Genomic DNA, 26,041 nt, shown 5'->3' on the forward strand with positions numbered 1-26,041 from the left:
CCGCTGCCAGCCCAGAGAATACGGCTCCCAGTCCCCCAGAATGGGCACAGTTCCCAGAACCTGGTGCTGGCTATGCAACATCGTCCTACACCCCTCGGGGCCCCTGGACAGAACGCAGCCTGATGACACCTCTATAGAGGGTCCTTCTGATAAGAATCAGCCCTCTGCTTCACCGGTTGCAGATCAGAAAAAGGGCATGACCCCCATGGGTCTCCCTCTGGGGTACACAGATGGGGTTCTCCCACATGTTCCGCGGTCTCTGAGGAGCCGGAGGAAGGGGAATGATGCTTGTACCGGGATGATTCCTTGATTTCAACCTCCCCGAGCGATCAAGCTGCGATGGACTCCCTTATTGCAGCAATCCACCAAAACTCTGCATGTGGAAGATCTCCCATCCACTACTACTGACTCTGCGGTCTCCTTTAAAAGGGTGAAGAAACCTCAAAAAAAAGAGCTTTTTGACGCCGCTTCGGTATCCGTAAACTCATGGACTCCCGGTACCCTTTGGCTTAGCTGTCTCTAAGGGCTGGGCCGATCCGGCCTTGGTGGACCCTCACCCGCCTTCCGCCTGCCTGAAGGACCACTCCTGTCTTTTACTTGATGGATCCTCCTTCAAGGACCCGACAGACAGACAAGTGGAGCAGCTCGATCACTCTGCCTCGAGGTCGCGGGTCCCTATCCCCTTCCGTGTGGGTCGCACAGGCACCAAGACTACCAGTTTCCCTCAGACCCTCACAGATGTAACTGTTCACATTGCTGCGGCGGCAGAGTACCTCATGCAGGCCACCCTTGGCGCTGCTACCTGCGCAGTTATTGCCGCCTCAAATACCATAGCCATCCGTAAGACCCTCTGGTTCCAATAATGGAGAGCGGACTCGGTCTCTAAGAAGCCTCTCACAGTACTCCTTTCCAGACCGATGGTTTGCCGATTGTCTGGACAGGCTCTTTTTTTGTCTGACGCCACGGTAGGAAAAGAGTACCTCCCTCCCCCAACTCTAGCCCAGGATGTTGTTTTTTTTTTTGTTGGTTTTTTTTTACTAGACACGCAGGGCCCGACCTTCTCAGCCCTCCCCGAGTCCACCTCGTCCTGGCAGTCTAGACAAAGACCGACTCCATCTGGGCCGCCGCCTCAGACCACAAATGGGTGTGATACCTTGTGTCTTCCGGTTACCACATTGAATTCTGGACCCGATCCCCTGGTCAGTCTTTTCACTCAAACCCCCCCAAACGCTCAAACACCACGAGGCCTTCTCGGCAATCCACTCCCTCCAGACGGCGGGGGTGATGCTACCTGTTCCAGACGGCGAGAGGTTCAAGGCCTTCTATTCCAACCTCTTGTGGTCCTCAAAAAAGGACAGGTCAGTTCGTCCCATCCTGAACCTTTAATACCTGAGCAAACATGTGCACGTAAGGAGATTCAGAATGGACTTCCTAGGGTCCATTATTACCTTTATGGTCGAAGGAGAATTCCTTGCCTCCCTAGCTTCAGGGACGCGTACCTGCACATACCCATCGCTCCAGCTCACCAAAGTTCCTCCGCTTCGCGGTTCAGGACTTTTTTTTTTCATTTGTGGCCCTACCCTCGGCTCTGCCACAGCACCAAGGGTCTTAACTAAGGTCATGGCGGCCGCCATGAGTGCCCTTCACGCCAGGAGAGTGGCTGTTCTGCCTTGCTTGGATGACCTCCTCATCAAGGGCTCAACCAGCGTGCAGATCTCTGTGGGCACCCTATCCCGCTTAGGGCGGCTTCTAACTCCAGTCAAATCATCCCCGGTCGCGTCAAAATCCGTCACCTCCCTGGGCATGTCCCTGGACACTCTTCGGGGCTTGATATTTCTCCCTCAAGTCAAGGCGACCGCTCTACAACAAGCGGTACACTGCCCTCTACGTACTCCTGTCACTTAATACGATTCAGTATGAGAGTGCTAGGTAGGATAGCGTCGGCTATAGAGGCAGTGCTGCTCGCTTAGCCACACCACCGCCCACTGCAGCTTGCGCTTCTAGCTGCCTGGGATAAGAGCCCCTTTTCCTTGGACGAACTTTTTACCTGACACCTTCAGTCAGGTATGCGCTTTACTGGTGGCTTCAGTCCTCTTCCATATCGAGAAGGAGTTTTTCTCCCCCCAAGTAGACTGGCTACTCCTGACCACGGACGCCAGCCTCTTAGTCTGGGAAGCAGCGTACTGGCTCCACACTGCTTCGGGACGTTGGACACCCCAGGAGTCTTCCCTTCCCAGAAATCATCCTGAAAATCAGCGTGATCTTCTCGCGCTCAGGTCATCCCCCCCCCTTCTGCTAGCAGGTCGTTTGATTCGGGTCCAATTGGACAATGCAACAGCTGTGGCCTATGTCAATCAGCAGGGAGGTACCAGCAGCAAGACAGCTTATCTCGAGGTCTTCAGGATCCTCATCTGGGCTGAATCGACGGGGGTCTGTGTTTTCAGCGTTACACATACCGGGAGTAGAGAACTGGGTGGCGGACCTTCTAAGTCGCCAAGGCCTGGCCGCCGGAGAGTGGTTTCTCCACCCAGAAGTGCTCCCACACATCTGCACTCACTGGAGTACACCAAGTCTATGGGGATGCTGCAGAGCCGAGTGGGACCGCACTGTCAAAAAATGTGTGTTCTGGATGCTTTTCCCACTCTGTCTATGGAAGAGCAAGCATCCAGAACGCATGAATTCTCCAGGAATGTGCGCACGTTGCGTTCTGCCGATTGTGTCTCAGAACGCAGCTTTATCGGCTGCGTTCTGAGACACACATGCAGTGAATTACATGCTGCGGAATAGAACGCAACGTGCGCACATAGCCTTTGTGTTACTGTGAGATGCATTTTTTTTTTTTTATTGCGGTGTAGTATAGGACAGGTGTGAGTCTTTCATGTGGTTTTAGACATAAATAACATTACGTTTTTATAGCTGGTCTTGTGTATATGTCTATATACTTAGTAGTTATATATCGGCATCACTCCACAGTTAAACCCTGCAGCCCTCACAGTCTTTATATAAAGCATTATGCAGATTTTCCAGTAGGATTTTACCCTAACTATAGTGATCTCTTACAGAGCCATATTCCCCTAGCTCTGCAATACAACATTCATTCTGACTGTATGATATGAGACAGAGCTATAGTTGATCTCCTGAGAAGTCTATGACGGAGCCATAATATCTCCTCGGAAGTAAAACCCCTACTATAGCCATGTGGCCAGCACGTTTTAGGGGATATTATGAGAAATTTGCCCTGATTTGACTTATGAGAAAGTTCTTATTCCGTTGTTTGGTGTATAATGTCAATCACTATCAAGCCCCCTTTTAGAAAAAGCTGGTAGTTTGCAGTATGTCCATGACTTTTAGCACAATCTAGCTCCTTTTTGCAGCATTTTCATTTTGTAACATACATGATGCTCATATTTGTAATTACAGCCGTGAAAACAAAGATGGTGTACTGCAAAATTGACCAGACACAGAAGAAAGTTGTTGTGAGGTAAGGTAATCATTTCTCTGCTGCAATGTGCAATCTAGAGTTTTTTTTCTTTTTTTTTTCTTTTAATTATTTCTCATAATATATGTTTAATATTTTAGCCCGTTGCCATCATGTGCTTGTAGTTAAATGCTGCCTATTTATTATAATTTTATTAAAGCACAGAGCTGAATGTGATTAGCTTACTTAATGAAAGTGTCCTATTTTCCAGCACATTTCACTTAATGACCGTGAAAGTGGCCTGAATGCTAATTAGCTGCGCATCTTTCTATAGTTGGGCTTGTAAAATGGGAATTGTACTTTGGAAGCGGCGGCGCAGAATGAGATGATTAAACAACAGTTTGAGTAATTGCAGCCCGATCATGGCTGTATTCTAGGATTTACATTTTGATTTAATTTTTATAGTCACAGCACACACAGAACGTTTGGGAAGCAGCAGTGGCAACAGTTGTACGATATTCTCAACTCCTGGAAAATTAACTTAAACAAAGTGAAAAACAGTCTCCATAGCATTTCTGACGCCTGAACACTAAGAGCGCATCCCAGCAACTCTGGACTTGGACCGTTTCATCTGGGCTTCACATGGATCTGAGGGGCTGTACATGTTATAAATAAAGCTGTTTGATTCTAAAGTTAAGTGGTCATTATGAAATCTATACCTTTTTATTCTACATAAGCTGAAGGCAGCCAACAGTGTTTTTCATGTGTTTGTACGTTATATAGCTATCCATTGTTTACATTGTTGGTCTATATTTAAAAGCCATGTATAACAGAAAAAAGACAGTTAATGCTGGCTACATGGTTTGCTTTCATGTGGGAGGCCAGGATATTCTGCTAGCTGCTTTTTGCGCTATTCATGATGTTAGATGTGTCAACCCCACAGGCTCCTAACAACTATGTAAGCGAGAGACTTCCATTTTTTCATTTGATAAACACAGAATTATTAAAGGTAGTAGTGTATATGTAATCCTAACTTCTAAACGTATATGGAAAAGCTTGGCATGGAAGGGCATTTCCCTTCAGGCAGGGCAGTGGCAAAGCCGAGCCCTGGACAATTGTAATCCTCTCTTTTCTCACATCAGGAAGATCTTGTGGTTTTTTTTTTTTTAAGTTCTGTAGGTAAACCTGAACAACAGTAAGAACTGTTCATATGCAGATTCATATAAAAGAAAAGCAATGTGCTTTAGAGTCTTCAACTATTTAAAGAGAAACTGACATTTGATAAATGCTGCCCAATCCAGAGGCAGCATGCATCAGGCACTTGCCATCACTGTTTGAACATGCTATTAATAGCCGCCAGGGACCGAGCTGCACTGTCGACTAGTCCTACAGATGGGTCCCCATTGCTGTCTCTCACCAGCTGCTCTAGACTGACAGGTCTCTGTCTACATGCTCATATAGGAAGAGACCAGTCAGTCCAATCATGTAACTAGTTTGGCACATTTCTGTTTTCTTTCACATAAAATCCATATAAAGAATATGTGAATACAATGGAACGGGTTAATCATTACCTGCATGTCTTTCACACTCGGCAGCCCTTACATCACTTTTTTTTTTTTTCTTTTTAAATTATTTATCTGATACATGATGGTTCCTGCACCACACCATGACATAGGGCTGTTGCAGCCAAATCACTCTGTGTCTGGCTTTAAGAAAGGGTTGTACCTGGTATGTGCACATGTCTCCAAGGTGAATGTACAACCATATGCCCCATCGGCTCTCACCATCTTCACTTAAAGGATTGCTGCACTTTTTCTTCATTGACATATCAAGTCCAGACTAGAGCTGCTCAGAATCGCAAAAAAACGGAATCTGCTCTGGAATCTGATGCCCATATAGGCCTATGGGGACCAGAATCTGGAGATTAAAAACTTTGGTGGCAGGGATAGGGGGTAGGAGTGCGTGCGGTATACTCACCGAGGCTGTGTCATAGCGGCAAACTCCTTCCGAGTCACGCTTGTCCCTTCCGGAGCCGACAATTGACTATTCACTGCTTTGCCCGCCCACTGGCGCGTGTAATTGGTTGCAGTTAAACGTGCCCCACTCTGAGTAGCAGCGTGTCAGCTGACTGCAATCAAACCCAGGCGCTAGGAAGGCCGGTGGGCGGGGAAAGCAGTAACTACACCATACTGACCTGAGCGTGCATGTAGACAAACATACGGCCCGCTCCTGTCAGAATATGCGGCTGTGCTGGGTGATGCGATGTCAGACTCGTACAAGTTTGACATGAAATCACCCGGCACGGCCTGCCGCTCTCTGAACATGAGCTTGCATGTACACATAAACGCAGACTGCCCGCTCCTGTCAGAAGAGTGTGCGGCTGTGCCAGGTGGTGCAACGCGAGATTTGCACGAGTCCCTCGCAAGTGTGACTCTGGGGTAAGAGAAACCGCATGTGGCTTTTTTTAATTAAATAAATAATTTTAAAAAAAAATAAACGAGCCAAGATAAAGCCAGCTTGGGGGCTGGTATTCTCAGCCCACAGCTGCCCGGTATTGTCGCATCCATTAGATGTGACAATCCTGGTGCTTTATCGGCTCTTCTCGTTGCCCTGGTGCAGTGGCAATCCGGGGTAATAGGAGGGGTTAATAACCGCTCAGCTGCTATTAAACACTGGGTTAGTGATAGCACAGGCGTCTGAGATACCTGCATGCAATAACCTGTACATGAAAGTAAAGAAGTACAAACACAGAGAAAAATCCTTTACTTGGAATAAAATATGAAAACACACCCTCTATCACCACTTTATTAACCCCCAGCACCCTGCAGGTCCGGCGTAATCCACACATGGTCCCAAGACGACGCATCCAGCTCTGCTACATCTCACAGCTAGCGGCCATAGAGAACGACCGCCGGCTGTAAGTGTAGCCTATGACTGAGCCGCGATGAGCAATGACTGCAGGCAGACGCTGTCACAGGCTGGGGGCACATCTGACTGCAACCATTCACAGACGACAGGACGGCTGGTGGGCGGGGAAAGCACAAAAAGCTGAAGTGCACAGTACAGGAAGTGAATGTGCGACCCAGAAGCAGTTTGCCGCCATGACACCGAATCTCGTAAGTATGAAACTCTCAATTCTTATTTTCTTTATTTTTCCAGTGCCAGATCCGGATCGTGCACCTGGAATTCCGGGTCCGGCACTCGGGCATCTTTGAAACCGCGTGAATCCGGACTTTTACAGTCCGTATCCGCTCAGCCCTAGTCCAGACATGTATTGTAGTCAGACACTCCTGATTTCTGAAGAGCCATATGTGTGTGGTTGCACAAGTTGGAGTACACCTCTGTGCCTCATCACAAATACGTCCTAAATCTTACTCAACCAGGTACAGCAGTGATTAACATTTCAACTAGAGATGACCAAACCTGAGGTTTGAAGTTTGGGTTTGAACACAGACTTAACAAAAAAAAAAAAGACTTTGGGTTAAAAGTTTGAGTGAGTTACAATTGCAAACCACTCAAGCGAGCAGCGCTGTGCTTGTGTACGAGTGATTCTCAGCCCTGTGCAAGCCATGTGCAGTGTTTGAACGGCTCACGCCAAGGGTAAAAGCGTGATCAAATGCAGTGTGCACACAAAATAAAAATTGGAAAACCTCACCCGCCCCACCTGTAAGTGTTTTGCTTATGGCTGGCTACATGTGGGTGGAGCCACAAACTGCCCAATTACTGACTGTCATTGAGGTCTGGGTCAGACCAAATCTTATCGGTTCGACTGTACTGGCGAACCAAACTTCAGAAGTTCGCTCATCTCTAACTGCCACTCGTCATGAATTTGCCAAATGGCAGTCTCCACATCCCTGTCCTGCCCCAGCTCTGATAACTTGGGCAGGACAGGGAGACTCTCATTCGTCAAATTCATGACGAGATAGGCTAGAGATAGAGAGTGAGAATGCCAAAAAGTTGCAATATTTTAGCAGCCTCAAGTTGTGCCAAAAATGATGCGACTTTTCAAAGCTTTGCACCAAAATTCTGATGTTAAAGCTTTGATAAATCAGGCCCTTTCTCTGACGCCTCATTGGGGGACACAGGACCATGGGTGTTATGCTGCTTATCCATAGGAGGACACTAAGTAGATGCAAAGATGTTAGCTCCTCCCCTGCAGTATACAGCCCCTGGGCTAGCCAGGCTACTCCAGGTTTAGCTTAGTGTCTATAGGAGGCACATCTCTGCAGACTACTGCAGCAAGAATTTTTTGTTTTTAGAGGGCGACTGTTCCTTCGGGGACCGATTTCCCAAAACCATCAACAGGCGGGAACGCGGAGTATCGCCTCCCCGTACCCCCTCCTGTGACGCTGGATCCTGGGCTGTTACTCACTGGACGACAGGTCTCATGGCACTGATTTTCCAGAGCCCAGAGCAGATTAAAACTTCCTCATCCCCTCTTGTAGGCTCTGAGTTGATACACGTTCTGCACCAAGTGTGACCAGACTGCCATCTCCACAGGAGCTGAGGTGAGATCATTCCGATTTTTACAGAGCAGATGAAAACTTCCTCACTCCCTCTGGCAGGGTCTGAGTTGATACACGTTCTGCCAGCAGGCGTCAGAATCTGCACACTGGCTCCCTGACAGGAAATTGGAGCAAAGGTCACACTGACTGGATGCACATGAGCTGTGATTGCAGACTCATGCATAGCATTCCACCTGTGGCGGGGGGGAGGGGAGAGCTCCCAGGACACAGTGCAGTCGCAGCTGTGGTAGACTTATTGAGGTTTTTCTGTCCACCATTGTTGTGCAGCGCTGGAGGAGGGAAGCGGAGTCCCTTCCCACCATTTTTTTTTGTTATATTTTCTCATGCCTTCTTGTCAGAGCTAAGCCCCGTCCCCTCCAACACTCGATAAGCCACGCCCCCTCACACAGGATCTGCAGAGCATTGCTCCCTCTTGTTGTGATCAGAGCCTTTGGGCGTGTCTCAGAGCTGGCTTCCTCCTTCCCACAGGAACTGTGACACAGGGGGAGGGGGGGGGGGAGGGAGCATTGCTCCCTCATTACAATCAGTTTGTGGCTCATCAGCCAGGGGCTGCAGTCACATGTTTTATGCCCTGCACAACTACAGCAACAACTATAAGACGCTGAGCTACTAGGGGATGATAGCACCTCTTCCTTCTGTGAGTCCGGTGCCCCTGTAGCTTACCCCCCCCCCCCCGCCACCACCGCAGCAACCGCTGCCAGCCCAGAGCCTACGGCTCCCAGTCCCCCAGAATGGGCACAGTTCCCAGAACCTGGTGCTGGCTATGCAACATAGTCCTCACACCCCTCGGGGCCCCTGGACAGAACGCAGCCTGATGACACCTCTATAGAGGGTCCTTCTGATAAGAATCAGCCCTCTGCTTCACCGGTTGCAGATCAGAAAAAGGGCATGACCCCCATGGGTCTCCCTCTGGGGTACACAGATGGGGTTCTCCCACATGTTCCGCAGTCTCTGAGGAGCCGGAGGAAGGGGAATAATGTTTGTACCGGGATAATTCCTTGGTTTCAACCTCCCCGAGCAATCAAGCTGCGATGGACTTATTGCAGCAATCAACCAAAACTCTGCATGTGGAAGATCTCCCATCCACTATTACTGACCCTACGGTCTCCTTTTAAAAGGGTGAAGAAACCTCAAAAAAAAAGGGATTTAACGCCGCTTCGGTATCCGTAAACTCATGGACTCCCGGTACCCCTTTGGCTTACCTGTCTGTAAGGGCTGGGCTGATCCGGCCTCGGTGGACCCTCACCCGGCTTCCGCCTGCCTGAAGGATCACTCCTGTCTTTTACTTGATGGATCCTCCTTCAAGGACCTGACAGACAGACAAGTGGAGCAGCTCGATCGCTCTGCCTCGAGGCCGCGGGTCCCTCTCCCCTTCCGTGTGGGTCGCATAGGCACCAGGACTACCAGTTTCCCTCAGACCCTCACAGATGTAACAGTTCACATTGCTGCGGCAGCAGAGTACCTCATACAGGCCTCCCTCGGCGCTGCTACCTGCGCAGTTATTGCCGCCTCAAATACCATAGCCATCCGTAAAGCCCTCTGGTTCCGATAATGGAGAGCGGACTCGGTCTCTAAGAAGCCTCTCACAGTACTCCTTTCCAGACCGATGGTTTGCCGATTTGTCTGGACAGGCTCTTTTTTTGTCTGACGCCACGGTAGGAAAAGAGTACCTCCCTCCCCCAACTCTAGCCCAGGATGTTTTTTACTAGACATGCAGGGCCCGACCTTCTCAGCCCTCCTCGAGTCCACCTCGTCCTGGCAGTCTAGACAAAGACCAAGGAGTCTCGTCCTCCTCCATCTGGGCTGCCGCCTCAGACCACAAATGGGTGTGATACCTTGTGTCTTCCGGTTACCACATTGAATTCTGGACCCGATTCCCTGGTCAGTCTTTTCTCTCAACTTCCCCCCCACCCCTAAAGGCTCCAAAACACCACGAGGCCTTCTCAGCAATCCCTCCAAACGGCGGGGGTGATGTTACCTGCTCCGGACGGCGAGAGGTTCAAGGCCTTCTATTCCAACCTCTTGTGGTCCTCAAAAAAGGACGGGTCAGTTCGTCCCATCCTGGACCTCTAATACCTGAGCAAACGTGCACGTAAGGAGATTCAGAATGGACTTCCTAGGGTCCATTATTACCTTTATGGTCGAAGGAGAATTCCTTGCCTCCCTAGCTTCAGGGACGCGTACCTGCACATACTCATCGCTCCAGCTCACCAAAGTTCCTCCGCTTCGCGGTTCAGGACTTCTTTTTTTCATTTGTGGCCCTACCCTCGGCTCTGCCACAGCACCAAGGGTCTTAACTAAGGTCATGGCGGCCGCCATGAGTGCCCTTCATGCCAGGAGAGTGGCTGTTCTGCCTTGCTTGGATGACCTCCTCATCAAGGGCTCAACCAGCGTGCAGATCTCTGTGGGCACCCTATCCCGCTTAGGGCGGCTTCTGACTCCAGTCAAATCATCCCCGATCCCGTCAAAATCCGTCACCTCCCTGGCCATGTCCCTGGACACTCTTCGGGGCTTGATATTTTCCCCTCAAGACAAGGCGACTGCTCTACAACAAGCGGTACACTGCCCTCTACGCACTCCTCTCGCTCCATACGATTCAGTATGAGTGTGCTAGGTAGGATAGCGGCGGCTATAGAGGCAGTGCTGCTCGCTTAGCCACACCACCGCCCACTGCAGCTTGCGCTTCTAGCTGCCTGGGACAAGAGCCCCTTTTCCTTGGATGAACTTTTCACCTGACACCTTCAGTCAGGTATGCGCTTTGCTGGTGGCTTCAGTCCTCTTCCATATCGAGAAGGAGTTTTTCTCCCCCAAGTGGACTGGCTACTCCTGACCACGGATGTCAGCCTCTTAGTCTTTGGAGCAGCATACTGGCTCCACACTGCTTCGGGACGTTGGACACCCCAGGAGTCTTCCCTTCCCAGAAATCATCCTGAAAATCAGCGCGATCTTCTCGCGCTCAGGTCATTTCCCCCTTCTGCTAGCAGGTCGTTTGATTCGGGTCCGATTGGACAATGCAACAGCTGTGGCGTAGGTCAATCGGCAGGGAGGTACCAGCAGCAAGACAGCTTATCTCGAGGTCCTCAGGATCCTCACCTGGGCTGAATCGACGGGGGTCTGTGTTTTCAGCGTTACACATACCGGGAGTAGAGATCTGGTTGGCGGACCTTCTAAGTCGCCAAGGGCTGGCTGCCGGAGAGTGGTTTCTCCACCCACAAGTGTTCCCACACATCTGCACTCACTGGAGTACACCAGACGTGGATCTAATGGCCTCAAGGTTGAACGCAAAGGTACCCGCGTTCTTAGCCAGGTCACGTGATCCACAGTCCATTGGCGCGGATGCTCTAGTCTCCTGAAGTCGTTTCAGTCTGCCTTACATGTTTTTCGCCTCTGCCCCTGCTGCCGCGAGTAATCAGGAAGATCAAGGCAAAAGGATTCCTGGTGATACTAATAGCACCGGACTGGCCCAGGTGCGCCTGGTATGCTGAATTAGTACGATTGCTCATGGCGCCTCCTAAGCATCCCAGACCTGCTGACCCAAGGGCCCATTTCTCATCAGAACTCCAGAGCCCTGAAGCTGACGGCCTGGCTATTGAGACCTGGACTTTAGCAAGAGCGAGATTCTCTCCTGCGGTCATCTCCACCATGTACAGTGCCCGAAAGCCGGCCTTCATCCCGTTTTTTCCACCGTACGTGAAAAACTTTCCTTTCCCAGTGCAGGGAATCTAATGTCCAACCTATGCCTCTGGCGATCCCCAGAATTCTTTATTTTTATTTTTTTTTTTTTTTGCAGTCAGGTTGCAAAAGGGGTTGGCCCTCAGCTCCCTTAAGGGGCAGGTTTCATCTCTCTCGATATTCTATCAATACCGCCTAGCTTGCAATCCGCAAGTCAAGACTGTCCTCAAGGGTGTTTCCCATCTAGTTTCCCTGTAGAAACGGTCGCTGGACCCATGGGACCTCAATCTCATTTTGGACGGTATCCAGAGGTCCCCTTTTGAACCTGTTAAGGAATCTTCTCTTGCTCTTCTCTCCTGGAAGGTAACATTCTTAGTGGCGATTACGTCCATCAGACAAGTTTCGGAACTGGCAGCACTCTCTTGCCGCGAACCCTTTCTGATCTTTCATCAGGACAAGGTGGTTCTACGCCCCCTTCTGGATTTTTTCCCGAAGGTTACTTTGCCGTTTCATATGAACGAGGACATTGTTCTGCCTTCCTTTTATTCACACCCAGTCCTTGGGGTGGAAAGGGTTCTATATTCGCTAGACCTTGTGAGGGCTCTCAGATATTACATACCTAGGACAGCCCCTTTAGGAACATAGACTCCTTGTTCGTCATTCTTGAAAGGCCCAAGAAAGGAGAGGCAGCTTCATAGGCAACGCTGGATTCGCTTTGTGATCCAGGAGGGCTGCGGACTCATTCCACGCGAGCAGTTGGCGCCTCTTGGGCCATTAGGCATCAGGCTTCAGTGGAACAGAGGTGTAAGGCTGCGACCTGGTCTTGCCTACATACTGTTTCAAAGCATTACTGAGTCCATACCCAGGCTTCGGCTGAGGTGAACCTAGGTAGGAAAATTCTGCAAATGATAGTGGAGTACCTATCTCAGTAGGCGCTCCTGGCTATCTGAGACTGGTTCCTAGTCCTTGGGTTGCGTTGTTTATTGTTTACCCACCCATGGGCTGCTTTAGGACGTCCCATGGTCCTGTGTCCCCCAATGAGGCGTCAGAGAAAAACGGATTTTTGTGTACTTACCGTAAAATCGTTTTCTCTTAGCCATCAATGGGGGACACAACACCCTCCCTTTTGCCCTGTTGGGCCTTAGCTTTTTTCTGTCTCAATACTTTTTTGTTATGAGTATTCACTCACGTTTTTTGTTACTTGTTCTCCTTCTGCTTGTGTACTAAAACTGAAGTAGCCTGGCTGGCCCAGGGAGTGTATATTGCAGGGGAGGAGCTAACATCTTTGCATCTACTTAGTGTCGTCCTATGGATAAGCAGCATAACACCCATGGTCCTGTGTCCCCCAATGATGGCTAAGAGAAAACGATTTTACGGTGAGTACACAAAAATCCATTTTTTTTCACAAGTCTTCCAAGTGCATGATTGACGCCAGGATCCATTGCTCCGTTTGCTTTAATGGTAAAAATAACCTGACATTCTTTTATTTTTTATTTTATTTTTTTATGTGCAACAGGTTAGATTACCGTTCGCAAAGATAATGAGGATGTTAATGTTTTTATTCTGAAATAACAATGGAATGTAATAACCTGGATAATAGTTTAACCTATTAATAAATAAAACAAATTATACACAGAAACCTAAAAGTGAATAACAGCATGTACATATAATATACTAACACAGCTCACAAATTACAGATGTGAATCTTTCCTCTCATTCCTCTTGTATCCCAGTATCCTCAGACTTCCTCTTCCTTGACCCATTTAGTTTGTTATTAAATAAGAACCTCTCGATTGCACTTATCTGCCGCTGTATGCTAGAAATATCGTAGTTGTCTTTGTTGCTGACTGTGACCTCCGTACCTGTAGCGTTCGGCAGGTTAATAAGAGAGGATCCCATAGAGTCAGTTACAGCAGGGCAAAGATTTTGTTTTTTTTCAACCAAATCTGACTAGAAAAGGAAAAATTTGAAATCAGTTAAACAAGAAAAGGTTGGTACAAATGCAGACAAGTGCTCTGTTTACAGATTGTTTTCTTAGGGGAAAAAAAAAAACTTAGTTGAAAAAAGACAGATGTCCTTCCAAGTTCAACTGATGGGATGAGACGGGGTAAAAGCCCAAGAAAAGCTTTTATTGCCCTCCTGACCCCATTTGTCGATCTACGGCATCAAACATTTAGATTTACATGTACATATTGATGTTGTTTTCTTATAAAAAGCATTTTTTTTAAACATTCATGGTTTCCATTGCAACCAGCCCTTACAGTGCACTACTCCACAGAGTCATAGGACTTCTTCACCATGAGAACGCTCTTCTGATGATTGAGCCTTTCTTTCCTGACGGATGGAGAACACCTTGTATTTTTACAGAGTTTGACATGAAACTGCTTTTGACTATAGTTTTTGTGTGGGCCATTTACACGATAAAAATATTACTCTCCCACTCCTTCACCCTTTAAGATGTCTTCTTAACCTTTCCTGCCAAAGCCTTTTACTTTCCTAACCAGACCAAATTTTTCAGATCTGACCTACGCCAATTTGTGGTAATAACTCTGAACTTCTTCAACGTATTCCAGTGATTCAGAGACTTTTCTTGTGACACGTACTTCATATTAATGATACATTTAGGTGGATATGATTTGTGTTTATGGTGATGTAAATTTGCCAAATTTTTTTTAAAAAATTTCACAATTTTATTACTTTTAATTCTTATGCACTAAAAACCGTTATACTGCACAAAATAACATTTACCACTTCTGATTTACATCAACATCATTTTTTTTGTTTTTTTTTTGTTTTAGGAAGAATGTTTAAACGTGTAGCAGTAATTTTTCATTCTTAAAATGAAATTTACAAATCCCTAAATTTTTATTTTTTTTTCAGTTTTAGGGACCACTTCACTTAATTTACTTTAAGGGTGCTTGAGCGTTCCTTTTTTTGTTGCAAATTTGATGCAGTTTATCATGCAGATTGTTGCCCAAATCTGCATGTATATCCTTATGCCAGTGAAGTCTGAGAATTCTAAATTGCTTTGTGTTGTTTTTGTTTTGTCCTTGCAGTTTTGAGTGCAGAACAAAATCTGCAGCATGTTAATTCTTGGTGCGTTTTTTTTTCCCTAGCAGCTTTTTCTTTGCCCTTCCAGGCATTGATTTAACAAAAAAAAATGTGTGGTAAAAATACTCACCAAAACATGCATGCATTTTTTTTGGTTAGTTTTTCTGCCACATGGTGTTTATCAGAAAATTTCTACAGCATACGTACATACCCTTAGTGGTCTATATGTTAAGAAACATGACCCCCATTGTAAAAATGGCACCCCTCATATTATGCGGTATTCAAAACTACAAAAATATTGCTTTGGCTCCAAATTTTTTTTCATTTTCAAAAAGGTAACAGGAGAAAATGTACCCCAAAATTTGTTGTGCAATTTCTCTGATGAATCATATGTGGAGGAAAACTGGGCACATGAGAAGGCTTGGAAGGGAAGGGCTATTTTACTTTTTGATTGGAGCACAGATTTGGCAAGAATAAACTACTCAATCACCAGAAACCCCCAAAACTAACCCATACAGTCCTCAAAGCTTTAATCCATTTGCATATTGAACCTACAAATGTTTCACAGAATTTTAAAACATTGCACAGTGAAAATGAAAAAAACAAAAACATTGCACAAAAATGTTGATTTAGCCCCAATTTTGTTTTTTTATTTTCACAAAGGTAACATGAGAAAATGGAACCCAAAATTTGTTGTGATATTTCTCCAGAGTTCACTGTTACAATCATGCGTGGTGGACAACTACTGTTTGAGCACACTGCCAAGCTCCAAGAGGAAGGAGCGATGTTTTAGAGCTCATGCTTTGATGGAATTGTTTGGGGGTGCCATGTCACATTTGAAGAGCAATTGAGGTGCCTGAACAGTAGAAACCAACCACAAGTGACCCCATTTTGGAAACTCCTTCCTTCAAGGCATTTAGGGGTGTGATTAGCACCTTTAACCCACAGATGGTTCATAGAATTTTATAATGTTGAGCCATAAACATGAAAAATTACATTTTTACCACACAAAAAATTGGTTTAGCCCCAAATTTTTCATTTTCACAAGGGTAACAGGAGAAAATAGATCCCAAAAGTTGTGCAATTTCTCCTCAGTATGCTGATACCCCATATTTGATGGGAAACTACTGTTTGGGTACACTGCCAAAAGGAAGTAGTGACGTTTTGGAGTTAGTTTTAATGGAATGGCTTGTGGGTGCCATAATTCATTTGAAGAGCCCTTGAGGTGCCAAAACAGTAAAATCCCCCCACAAATGATCCCAGGTTGGAATTAATCAAGGGTTGTAGTTTACATGTATGTGAATGTATAATGTGTTGGCATATGTAATTTGTGCAGAGTACATCAGGGTGGCATATCTAGGTGGTGCAGGGTAATAAGAAATAAATTTAGCAAACTATGGATGTATTGTGCACTTTGAAACATTCCTTTTATGCATAGGCCAGGTTTGTCGGGGGGTAGGTATCACACTGAACAATTGTGTCCTTTCTTATCCCACTTCTGTAGCTACGAGCGACTGTTAACGAGCAAAAATACTCACCTTATCGTTGCTCGTTGACACGTCGTTCATTTTCAAAATATCGGTCACATTCCTGGATGGAGGTTGTTCGTCATTCCTGAGGCAGCACACATCGCTCCGTGTGACACCTCGGGAATGACGAACACAGCTTACCTGCATCCCGCTGGCAATGAGGAAGGAAGGAGGTAGGCGGGATGTTACGTCCCGCTCATCTTCGCCCCTCCGCTTCTATTGGGTGGCCGCTGTGTGACGTCGCTGTGACGCCGAACATTTCTCCCTTGTCAGGAAGAGGATGTTCGCCGCCCACAGCGAGGTCGTTCGAGAGGTAAGTACGTGTGACAGGGGTGACCGACTTTGTGCGACACGGGCAACAAATTGCCCGTGACGCACAAACGATGGGGGCGGGTGCGATCGCACGATAAATTGACGCATGTAACGGGGCCTTTAAATGTTCAATCTTACAGTATTGAAGGGGTCAGAAAACCAGTCAGTATCTGGTGTGACCATCATGTGCCTCACACTGTGCAACACTTCTTCCCAAAGAGTTGATCAAGTTGTTGATTGTGGCTTGTGGAATGTTGGTCCACTCCTCTTCAGTGGAACTTTAACACGCTGTCCTATACGCCGATCCAGAACATCCCAAAATACTCATTGGGTGACATGTCCGGTTATTATGCTAGCAATTTAAGAAGTCAAATGTTTTCAGATCCCCGGAAATGCATACAGATTCTTGCAATATGCGGCCAGACATAATCATGGTGCAACATAAAGTGATGATCGTGAATGAATGGCACAACAAAAAGCCTCATAATCTTGTCACTGTATCTCTGTGCATTCAAAATGCCATCAATAAAATGCACCTGTGTTCGTTGTCTATACCATACGCCAGTCCATACAAAAACCTCACCACCACCATGGGTAACTCGATTTACAACATTGACATCAGCAAACCGTTCACTCACATACATTTATCTGCCATTTGCAAGGTAGAGTGAAAAACAGGATTCATTTGTTGAGAGAACACCTCTCCAAGCCAGATGCCATAGAATGTGAGAAATTGCCCACTCAAGTTGGTTACGACAACAAACTGAAGTCAGGTGGAGATTCAGATGAGCATGCAGTTCCCTGAGACATTTTTGACAGCTTGTGCACAAATTCTTTGGTTATGAAAACCAATTGTTGCACCAGTTGTCTGGGTGGTTGGTCTGATGCGATCTTAGGCGGGCTTTGCACACTACCACATCGCAGGTGCGATCTCGGTGGGGTCAAATCGAAAGTGACGCACATGCGGCGTCGCTGTCGATGTCGTAGTGTGTAAATCCTTTTACATACGATTAACGAGCGCAAAAGCGTCGTTATCGTATGATCAGGGTAGGGTCTGACATTTGCAATAATTTAGCAGCTGCGATGGTACGATGTTGTTCCTCGTTCCTGCGGCAGCACACATCGCTGTGTGTGAAGTTGTAGGAGCGAGGAACATCACCTTACCTGCATCCCGGCTGCAATGTGGAAGGACGAAAGTGGGCGGGATGTTTACGTCCCGTTCATCTCCGCCCCTCCGCTCCTATTGGCCGCCTGCCGTGTGACGTCACTGTGACACCGCACAACCCGCCCCCTTAGGAAGGAGGCGGGTCGCAGGCCAGAGCGACGTCGCAGGGCAGGTGAGTGCATGTGAAGCTGCCGTAGCGATAATGTCCGCTATGGCAGCAACACAAGATATCGCTACGGGGGCGGGGACTATCGCGCTCGGCATTGCAAGCATCGGCTTGCGATGTCGCAGCGTGCAAAGTACCCCTTAGAGGTGAAGATGCTGGAAGTTCAGTTCCCGGGCTGGTGTGGCTATATACAGTTAGGTCCAGAAATATTTGGACAGTGACACAAGTTTTGTTATTTTAGCTGTTTACAAAAACATGTTCAGAAATACAATTATATATATAATATGGGCTGAAAGTGCACACTCCCAGCTGCAATATGAGAGTTTTCACATCCAAATCGGAGAAAGGGTTTAGGAATCATAGCTCTGTAATGCATAGCCTCCTCTTTTTAAAGGGACCAAAAGTAATTGGACAAGGGACTCTAAGGGCTGCAATTAACTCTGAAGGCGTCTCCCTCGTTAACCTGTAATCAATGAAGTAGTTAAAAGGTCTGGGGTTGATTACAGGTGTGTGGTTTTGCTTTTGGAAGCTGTTGCTGTGACCAGACAACATGCGGTCTAAGGAACTCTCAATTGAGGTGAAGCAGAACATCCTGAGGCTGAAAAAAAAAGAAAAAATCCATCAGAGAGATAGCAGACATGCTTGGATTAGCAAAATCAACAGTCGGGTACATTCTGAGAAAAAAGGAATTGACTGGTGAGCTTGGGAACTCAAAAAGGCCTGGGCGTCCACGGATGACAACAGTGGTGGATGATCGCCGCATACTTTCTTTGGTGAAGAAGAACCCGTTCACAACATCAACTGAAGTCCAGAACACTCTCAGTGAAGTATGTGTATCTGTCTCTAAGTCAACAGTAAAGAGAAGACTCCATGAAAGTAAATACAAAGGGTTCACATCTAGATGCAAACCATTCATCAATTCCAAAAATAGACAGGCCAGAGTTAAATTTGCTGAAAAACACCTCATGAAGCCAGCTCAGTTCTGGAAAAGTATTCTATGGACAGATGAGACAAAGATCAACCTGTACCAGAATGATGGGAAGAAAAAAGTTTGGAGAAGAAAGGGAACGGCACATGATCCAAGGCACACCACATCCTCTGTAAAACATGGTGGAGGTAACGTGATGGCATGGGCATGCATGGCTTTCAATGGCACTGGGTCACTTGTGTTTATTGATGACATAACAGCAGACAAGAGTAGCCGGATGAATTCTGAAGTGTACCGGGATATACTTTCAGCCCAGATTCAGCCAAATGCCGCAAAGTTGATCGGACGGCGCTTCATAGTACAGATGGACAATGACCCCAAGCATACAGCCAAAGCTACCCAGGAGTTCATGAGTGCAAAAAAGTGGAACATTCTGCAATGGCCAAGTCAATCACCAGATCTTAACCCAATTGAGCATGCATTTCACTTGCTCAAATCCAGACTTAAGACGGAAAGACCCACAAACAAGCAAGACCTGAAGGCTGCGGCTGTAAAGGCCTGGCAATGCATTAAGGAGGAGGAAACCCAGCGTTTGGTGATGTCCATGGGTTCCAGACTTAAGGCAGTGATTGCCTCCAAAGGATTCGCAACAAAATATTGAAAATAAAAATATTTTGTTTGGGTTTGGTCTATTTGTCCAATTACTTTTGACCTCCTAAAATGTGGAGTGTTTGTAAAGAAATGTGTACAATTCCTACAATTTCTATCAGATATTTTTGTTCAAACCTTCAAATTAAACGTTACAATCTGCACTTGAATTCTGTTGTAGAGGTTTCATTTCAAATCCAATGTGGTGGCATGCAGAGCCCAACTCGCGAAAATTGTGTCACTGTCCAAATATTTCTGGACCTAACTGTATGGTCAGCGATTGTGTGACTGGTTTGGATGTACTGACAAATTCTCTTAATCCCTTCAGCCCTCAGGCGTTTTGCGGTTTTTTTTTTTTTTTCCTCTCTTTCTTCCCATAGAGAGAGCTGTAATTTTTTTATTTTTCCATCAATTTTCCCATACGAGTGCTTGTTTTTTGTGGGACGAGTTGTAGTTTTAAATGAAACCATAAGCTTTAGCATATAGTGTACTGGAAAACAGCAACAAAATTTCAAGTGTGGAAAAACTGCAAAAAAATGTGCGATGGCACAATAGTTTTTGGGATATTTTATTCACCACATTCACTATTTGGTAAAACTGATGTACTGCTTTAATGCCTGAGGTCGGTGCGAGTTTGGAGACACCAAACATTAATGGGTTTACTTGTATCTAAGGGGTTAAAAAAATTCACAAACTGTCCAAAAAAGTGGCGCACATTTTGCGCCATTTTCCAAAACTCGTAGCGTACTAATTTTTCGGTATCTATGGCTTAGTGAATGCTTAATTTTTGCGTCTCAATCTGACGTTTTTAACTGTACTATTTTTGTGCAGATGCTACATTTTAATTGCCTGTTATTGCATTTTGCGCAAAATTTGCGGCGACCAAAAAATGTCATTTTGGCGTTTGGAATTCTTTTGCTGCTACACTGTTCACTGATCAGATTAATTGATTTTATAATTTGATAGATTGGGCATTTCTGAATGCGGCGATACCAAATATGTGTATATTTTTTATTTTTCTTAGCCTTTTAATTTTTAATAGGGCGAAAGGGGGTGATTTGAACTTTTAGTTGTTTTTTAAATTTGTTTAAAACTTTTTTTAACTTTTTTTTTTATTTTATTAGACCCTCTAGGGGGCTATAACGATCAGCTGTCTGATCGCTCTTCCATTTCTCCAGATCACAGCTACACAGCTGAGATCCAGAGAAAAGCTGCTTTCTTCACACACACAGCAGCCTGCCGGCATTGAGAGAAAGTGACCCATGATAGCTACAGGCGTCATCACATGACCCTGTGCTACCACGGCAATCACCAGAAGTCACATGATCACGTCACGTGACTTCCGATGGGGGCGGGTAAGTTATCGTTATGGCTGTGCACATATGCATCTCGCTGTCATATATATATATATATATATATATATATATATATATATATATATATATATATAATATAGAGAAAAAGACATGGATCGCACATCCCAAAAATACATTGCTCTAAAAGCCGCTAGGCAAAAATTTAAATAGAACGTGAGGTTTTTAGTTACAATTCTGATCAGACTGTATTAAGCCCACTGCCACGTCACGGCGAACCTCTAGGGTGGGTCCCTATCCTAAGCCTTTGTGGTGCGGCACTGTGCACCAACCACTGCTGCAGCGACAAAGCACCAGCAGGGCAGGCGACCCGGTGCCTCACAGCACCCATGCTGCAAGGCAAAGCCCCCAAGGCTCCAGGCTGCACTGCCCCACTGTCACGACACCATCACAACAGCGGCCACCGCACAGCACCAACACACAGTGAGAGGAGCTGCGCACTCACCTCCCACTGGCTCCCATAAGTGAACTGGGAGCAAAAAAGGCTGACCCCTCTTGCAGTCTCCTGCTAATTAAAAACACCTGTGCCAAATGGGGGGAGTGCAGATCCAAGCAAAAAAGGAGGGGGATAGAACATATTAATATAACAAATGTCGCTGCAGCAGTGGTTGGTGCACAGTGCCGCACCACAAAGGCTTAGGATAGGGACCCACTCTAGAGGTTCGCCGTGACGTGGCAGTGGGCTTAATACAGTCTGATCAGAATGGTATATATATATTTAAATACAGAGTGGAAGCCTGCATTTCATGATTCATTTTTTCACTTTTCAGTTAGCACATTGCATTTTTCATTGCATTTGTCAACATGCTTGTGGCATTATACTATTATCAAATTGTTGATGTGCAGCCTTCATCTTTAGTGATTATGTATTTTTGGCTTGCACTCTGTATATATATATATTGGTGCTCACTTCAGTTACTTTTTTAATATGAAGTTTTTTTCTGAATGTGAATACAGCTCCGCCCCTTTTCGGACATGTTTTTTCCATTTCCTATATAAGTTAGTCCTTGGTTACCCCTCTCCACACACAGCAGTTTGTAATTGCAATGAGATGACACATAGGGTCACAGAGCTAGGGGTCCCAATATAGAGATACAGCTTGGCGAGGTTTTGGGGCTCGGTTACATTAATCAATGCAATTGCTAAATATCTCTTTTTTCCTAATAGTCTTGGCAGGTATGCATTTCATGATTCATGTTTTCAGTTAGCACATTGCATTTTTCATTGCATTTGTCAACATGCTTGTAACATTATACTAGTATCAAATTGTTGATGTGCAGCCATCCTCTTTAGTAGCAGGCACACATGTCAGCTGTTGAAATCTGCTGATATGTGCGCAAATCGCGTGGACAGCCCACGGTAACCTGTGGGGATTAACCTCACACAATCCATGACGTACCCAGTACGTCATGGGTCGTGAAGGGGTTAAACGCCTTTGAAGATGGCTTATGGTTTACATAGACGCCTTTTGTTTACATAGAAAAATTTTAGATCTTTGAGTTCAGCTCAAAAATGGGGTAAAAGGGAGCAAAATCAAAAGTGTTTTATTTATTTTTTGTTCAGTATATGTTATAAGTAGGGATAAGCGAATGTATTCGCCCCTATTTGGTATCCGAAGGTGTGACGGGGTGTACATCAGAGCAAAGAGAGACAACAGGCCGAGGATGATCCAACAGGTTTACTAACAGGAATACAGGAACAGCACACGACAAGTCCAAATAAAACAGATTCGGGGGCACCTCCCGATAATCCAAAGTGCCAGATCACAACGTAATAGTCCTTTTCAGAGTCCCAGAAATCCCACACAATCCACTGGACGGCGAGGTCTGTCCGCAGATTCAGATCTCGCTCCCTTCCTCTTCAAAAACTCAACTCCCAACTGCATTTAGAAACAGGAGTGAATTGTTTGAGCTCGTGGGCCCGCCCCTCAAGGGTAGGGGTCTATGCAATGGTTGGGCCCACTAGAAGATTCTAGAAGGTTGGCTCCGAGATGTCTACAGGTTTGTGTAGTTGGCGTTATCCACTGCTTACGAAACAATGAGAAGTTCCCCTGGCTGTGTGGACAAGAGATAATTGCATTATGGGCCCAGAGACACAGGAGATGGGGGGAAGGTATGGTTACTTACATCCCAAGACATTTCAAAGTGTTCAGTAAGTACAACCAAAGGAAAGTGACATCACATCCTGACATAGTATACAGCAAATACAGTGAGAAGGTAAAATACATCATGACAATTCCTTCCCCTCCCAACTTGTGTACGTACTAGGGACCTCTACAGGTCGCTGGTTAAGTACACGCAGGCATGGCTGACAGGACTCAAGGCTCCTCTTGCCTGGACAGTCCATCTGCATTTTGGTGTTGGCTGCCCCTTCTATATTGTATGGTAAAGTTATAGGGCTGCAGAGCCAGGCTCCATCGCAGTAAGCGTCCATTGTCCCCAGAGACTCTGTTCAGCCAGGTGAGGGGATTGTGATCAGTAACCACAGTGAATTCCCGTCCATACAGATACGGCCGTAGTTTCTTAAGGGCCCACACTACAGCCAGACATTCCTTCTCAACAGTTGCATAGGCCACTTCTCGGTCCAGCAGTTTCCGGCTGAGATAGGCGATGGGGTGCTCGTCCCCAGCTGCATTCACCTGGCTGAGGACAGCTCCCAGTCCATAAGCAGAGGCATCCGTTTGCACAATGAATCTCCTCTTGTAGTCTGGAGCAGCCAGGACAGGATCGCAGATCAAAGCATCCTTCAGCCGGTTAAAAGCCTCATCACAGGCTGGAGTCCAGATCACCAGCCGGGGCATTGTTTTCTTGGTCAGGTCGGTAAGAGGCTTGGCCACAGTACTGAAATGAGAAACAAATTTTCGGTAATAACTGGCAGTGCCCAGAAAAGCCATAACTTGTTTCTTAGTTTGGGGTACAGGCCAGTCTCTAATAGCCTGGATTTTGGCAGGCTCAGGTCGGAGCTTCCCTCCTCCCACTCTATGTCCTAGGTACTGGACTTCCCCCATCCCCAATTGGCATTTATCGGGTCGAATAGTTAGGCCGGCTGCAAGAATCAGGTCCAAAATAATGGCTACTTGATTCAGATGTTCCTCCCATGTGTGGCTGAAGACGGCGATATCATCCAAGTAGGCACAAGCAAAGTCATCACATCCCCGGAGGATCTGATCCACCATTCTCTGGAAGGTGGCCGGGGCATTTTTCATTCCAAAAGGCATGCTTAGAAATTCATACAGACCAAAGGGGGTTATAAAAGTGGACCGTTCTCTCCCTTCATCCGTTAGAGGGATCTGCCAGTATCCCTTACTGAGATCCAAGGTAGTGACATATCGGGACCCAGCCAGTCGGTCTAGAAGTTCGTCAATACGAGGCATTGGGTAAGGATCGCTGACGGTATGGTCGTTTAGTCGCCGATAGTCCACACAAAATCGAGTACTCCCATCCTTCTTGGGTACTAACACCACAGGGGAGGCCCAAGGGCTATGGGAGGCCTGGATTACCCCAAGCTGTAACATCTCCAGTTCGTGCTGCATGGTGTTTCGAACTGATTCAGGTACCCGGTAAGGAGCCAGTTGTATGGGACGGATGCCCTGAGTGTCCACATGATGTTGGGTGACGGTGGTTCGACCTGGTTGGGATGAGAAAGCAGCCCGTCTCTGTTGAAGCACTTCCAGCATCTGGATTTTCTGTAAGGAGTCCAGGTAATCTCCCAGGGGAACCTGTTCCACAGTGGATGGGGCTCTCGCTGCTTCCACGAGATCAGGTAGAGAGTCCTCATCCTCTTGACCATCTTCTGAAGCCAACCGACAGCTTGCTATCATTGGAATGTTCCGGTCATGGTACTCCTTAATCATATTCACATGGACAGTCTTTTGCCTTAGCCCCTGATCATCTAAAGCAAGAAGGTAATTGGTATCATTCAGTTTTCTGAGAACCCGGAAGGGACCCTCCCATGTGGTCTGCAGTTTATTCTGCCGATGGGGAACAATCATTAAGACTTGTTGTCCTTCTACAAACTCCCGATAGCGTGCGTTACGGTCATACCATGTCTTCTGTCTGGTTTGAGCCATACGCAAATGACTCTGTGCAAAACAAGCAAGTTGGGCCAAGGTTTCTCGCAGCTTTAGGACATAAGGGACAACAGGGGTTCCTGTATCTTCAACTTGCCCCTCCCAGTATTCCTTGAGCAGGGTTAAGGGTCCTCGGACCTTTCTTCCATAGAGTAGTTCAAAGGGGGAGAACCCAGTGGACTCCTGGGGAACTTCCCGATAGGCAAACAAGAGATGGGGTAGGTACTTCTCCCAGTCTGAATCTCGGTCCGTGAAGGCCCTCAGCATATTCTTCAGAGTGCCGTTGAATCGTTCACAAAGTCCATTTGTTTGGGGATGATACGGGGTCGTTCGGATCGCTCGTACTCCACAGGTGCGCCACAGACACTGGACCAACTCTGACATAAACTGGGAGCCTTGGTCCGACAAGATCTCACTGGGGAATCCTACTCTGGTAAAAATAATAACCAAGGCCTCGGCCACCTTGGCTGCAGAGATACTTGACAAGGCCACGGCTTCTGGATATCGGGTGGCGTAGTCCACAACAGTGAGAATGTACTGCTTTCCAGATTTACTTGGTTTAGCCAGAGGTCCAATGATATCAACAGCTACTCTTTGAAAGGGTTCTTCTATTATAGGGAGCGGTTGCAGGGGTGCCTTTGGGTGATCTCCGGGTCGCCCTCTACGCTGACATATGTCACAAGTTCGGCAGAAATGCGCCACTGCTTGGGAAATCCCCGGCCAATAAAAAGTTTGAGTCAATCGTCTCTCGGTGCGGGTTTTGCCTTGATGGCCAGCCGTAGGAATGTCATGAGCCAGGTGTAATAGGGGAATTCTGTACTTCTGAGGAACAATCAGCTGTTTGCTATAAGTCCAGGGCTTATCTAGGGAGTCGGCATTGGCAACCCGATACAGAAGTCCATTTTCTCTGATAATTCTTTCTCCGTTTTCCCCTAGCTGCCCTATTTCAGCCCGAGCTCTAAAGCTAGCCAGGGTGGGGTCAGTCTCTACTTCTTGTCTAAACTGAACTTTATCCCAAGTAACATTCATATTATCCCCACAAGAAGAATCACTCACCGGCTGTAATGGCAGTTCTGGTGGCCTCAGTTCCATGGATGGGTTGTACACGTCCACATGGGCTGCTCTCTTGGCTTGACTTCTGGTTACCGCACCGACAAAGTGGCAATGAAGATTCCCCACATCAT

General features: G+C 46.6%; 2 protein-coding genes across 2 annotated transcripts in view; one reads left to right on the forward strand and one right to left on the reverse strand.

Annotated features, from left to right (window-relative positions):
- Positions 1-4,110, forward strand: part of EIF3M (eukaryotic translation initiation factor 3 subunit M) — a 74,062-nt gene extending 69,952 nt beyond the window's left edge. Inside the window, 2 exon segments of the mRNA XM_075325588.1 lie at positions 3,421-3,481; positions 3,884-4,110. Of these exon segments, the coding sequence (XP_075181703.1) occupies positions 3,421-3,481; positions 3,884-4,004 (182 nt within the window). The 3' untranslated portion in view covers positions 4,005-4,110.
- Positions 4,111-13,166: 9,056 nt separating this feature from the next.
- Positions 13,167-26,041, reverse strand: part of CCDC73 (coiled-coil domain containing 73) — a 627,966-nt gene continuing 615,091 nt past the window's right edge. The window contains exon 11 of the mRNA XM_075325586.1: positions 13,167-13,566. Coding sequence (XP_075181701.1) covers positions 13,330-13,566 — 237 coding nt within the window. The 3' untranslated portion in view covers positions 13,167-13,329. The remainder of the gene's footprint in view (positions 13,567-26,041) is intronic.

This window comes from Anomaloglossus baeobatrachus, chromosome 10 (assembly GCF_048569485.1).
Source record: "Anomaloglossus baeobatrachus isolate aAnoBae1 chromosome 10, aAnoBae1.hap1, whole genome shotgun sequence".
Taxonomy (NCBI): Eukaryota; Metazoa; Chordata; class Amphibia; order Anura; family Aromobatidae; genus Anomaloglossus; species Anomaloglossus baeobatrachus.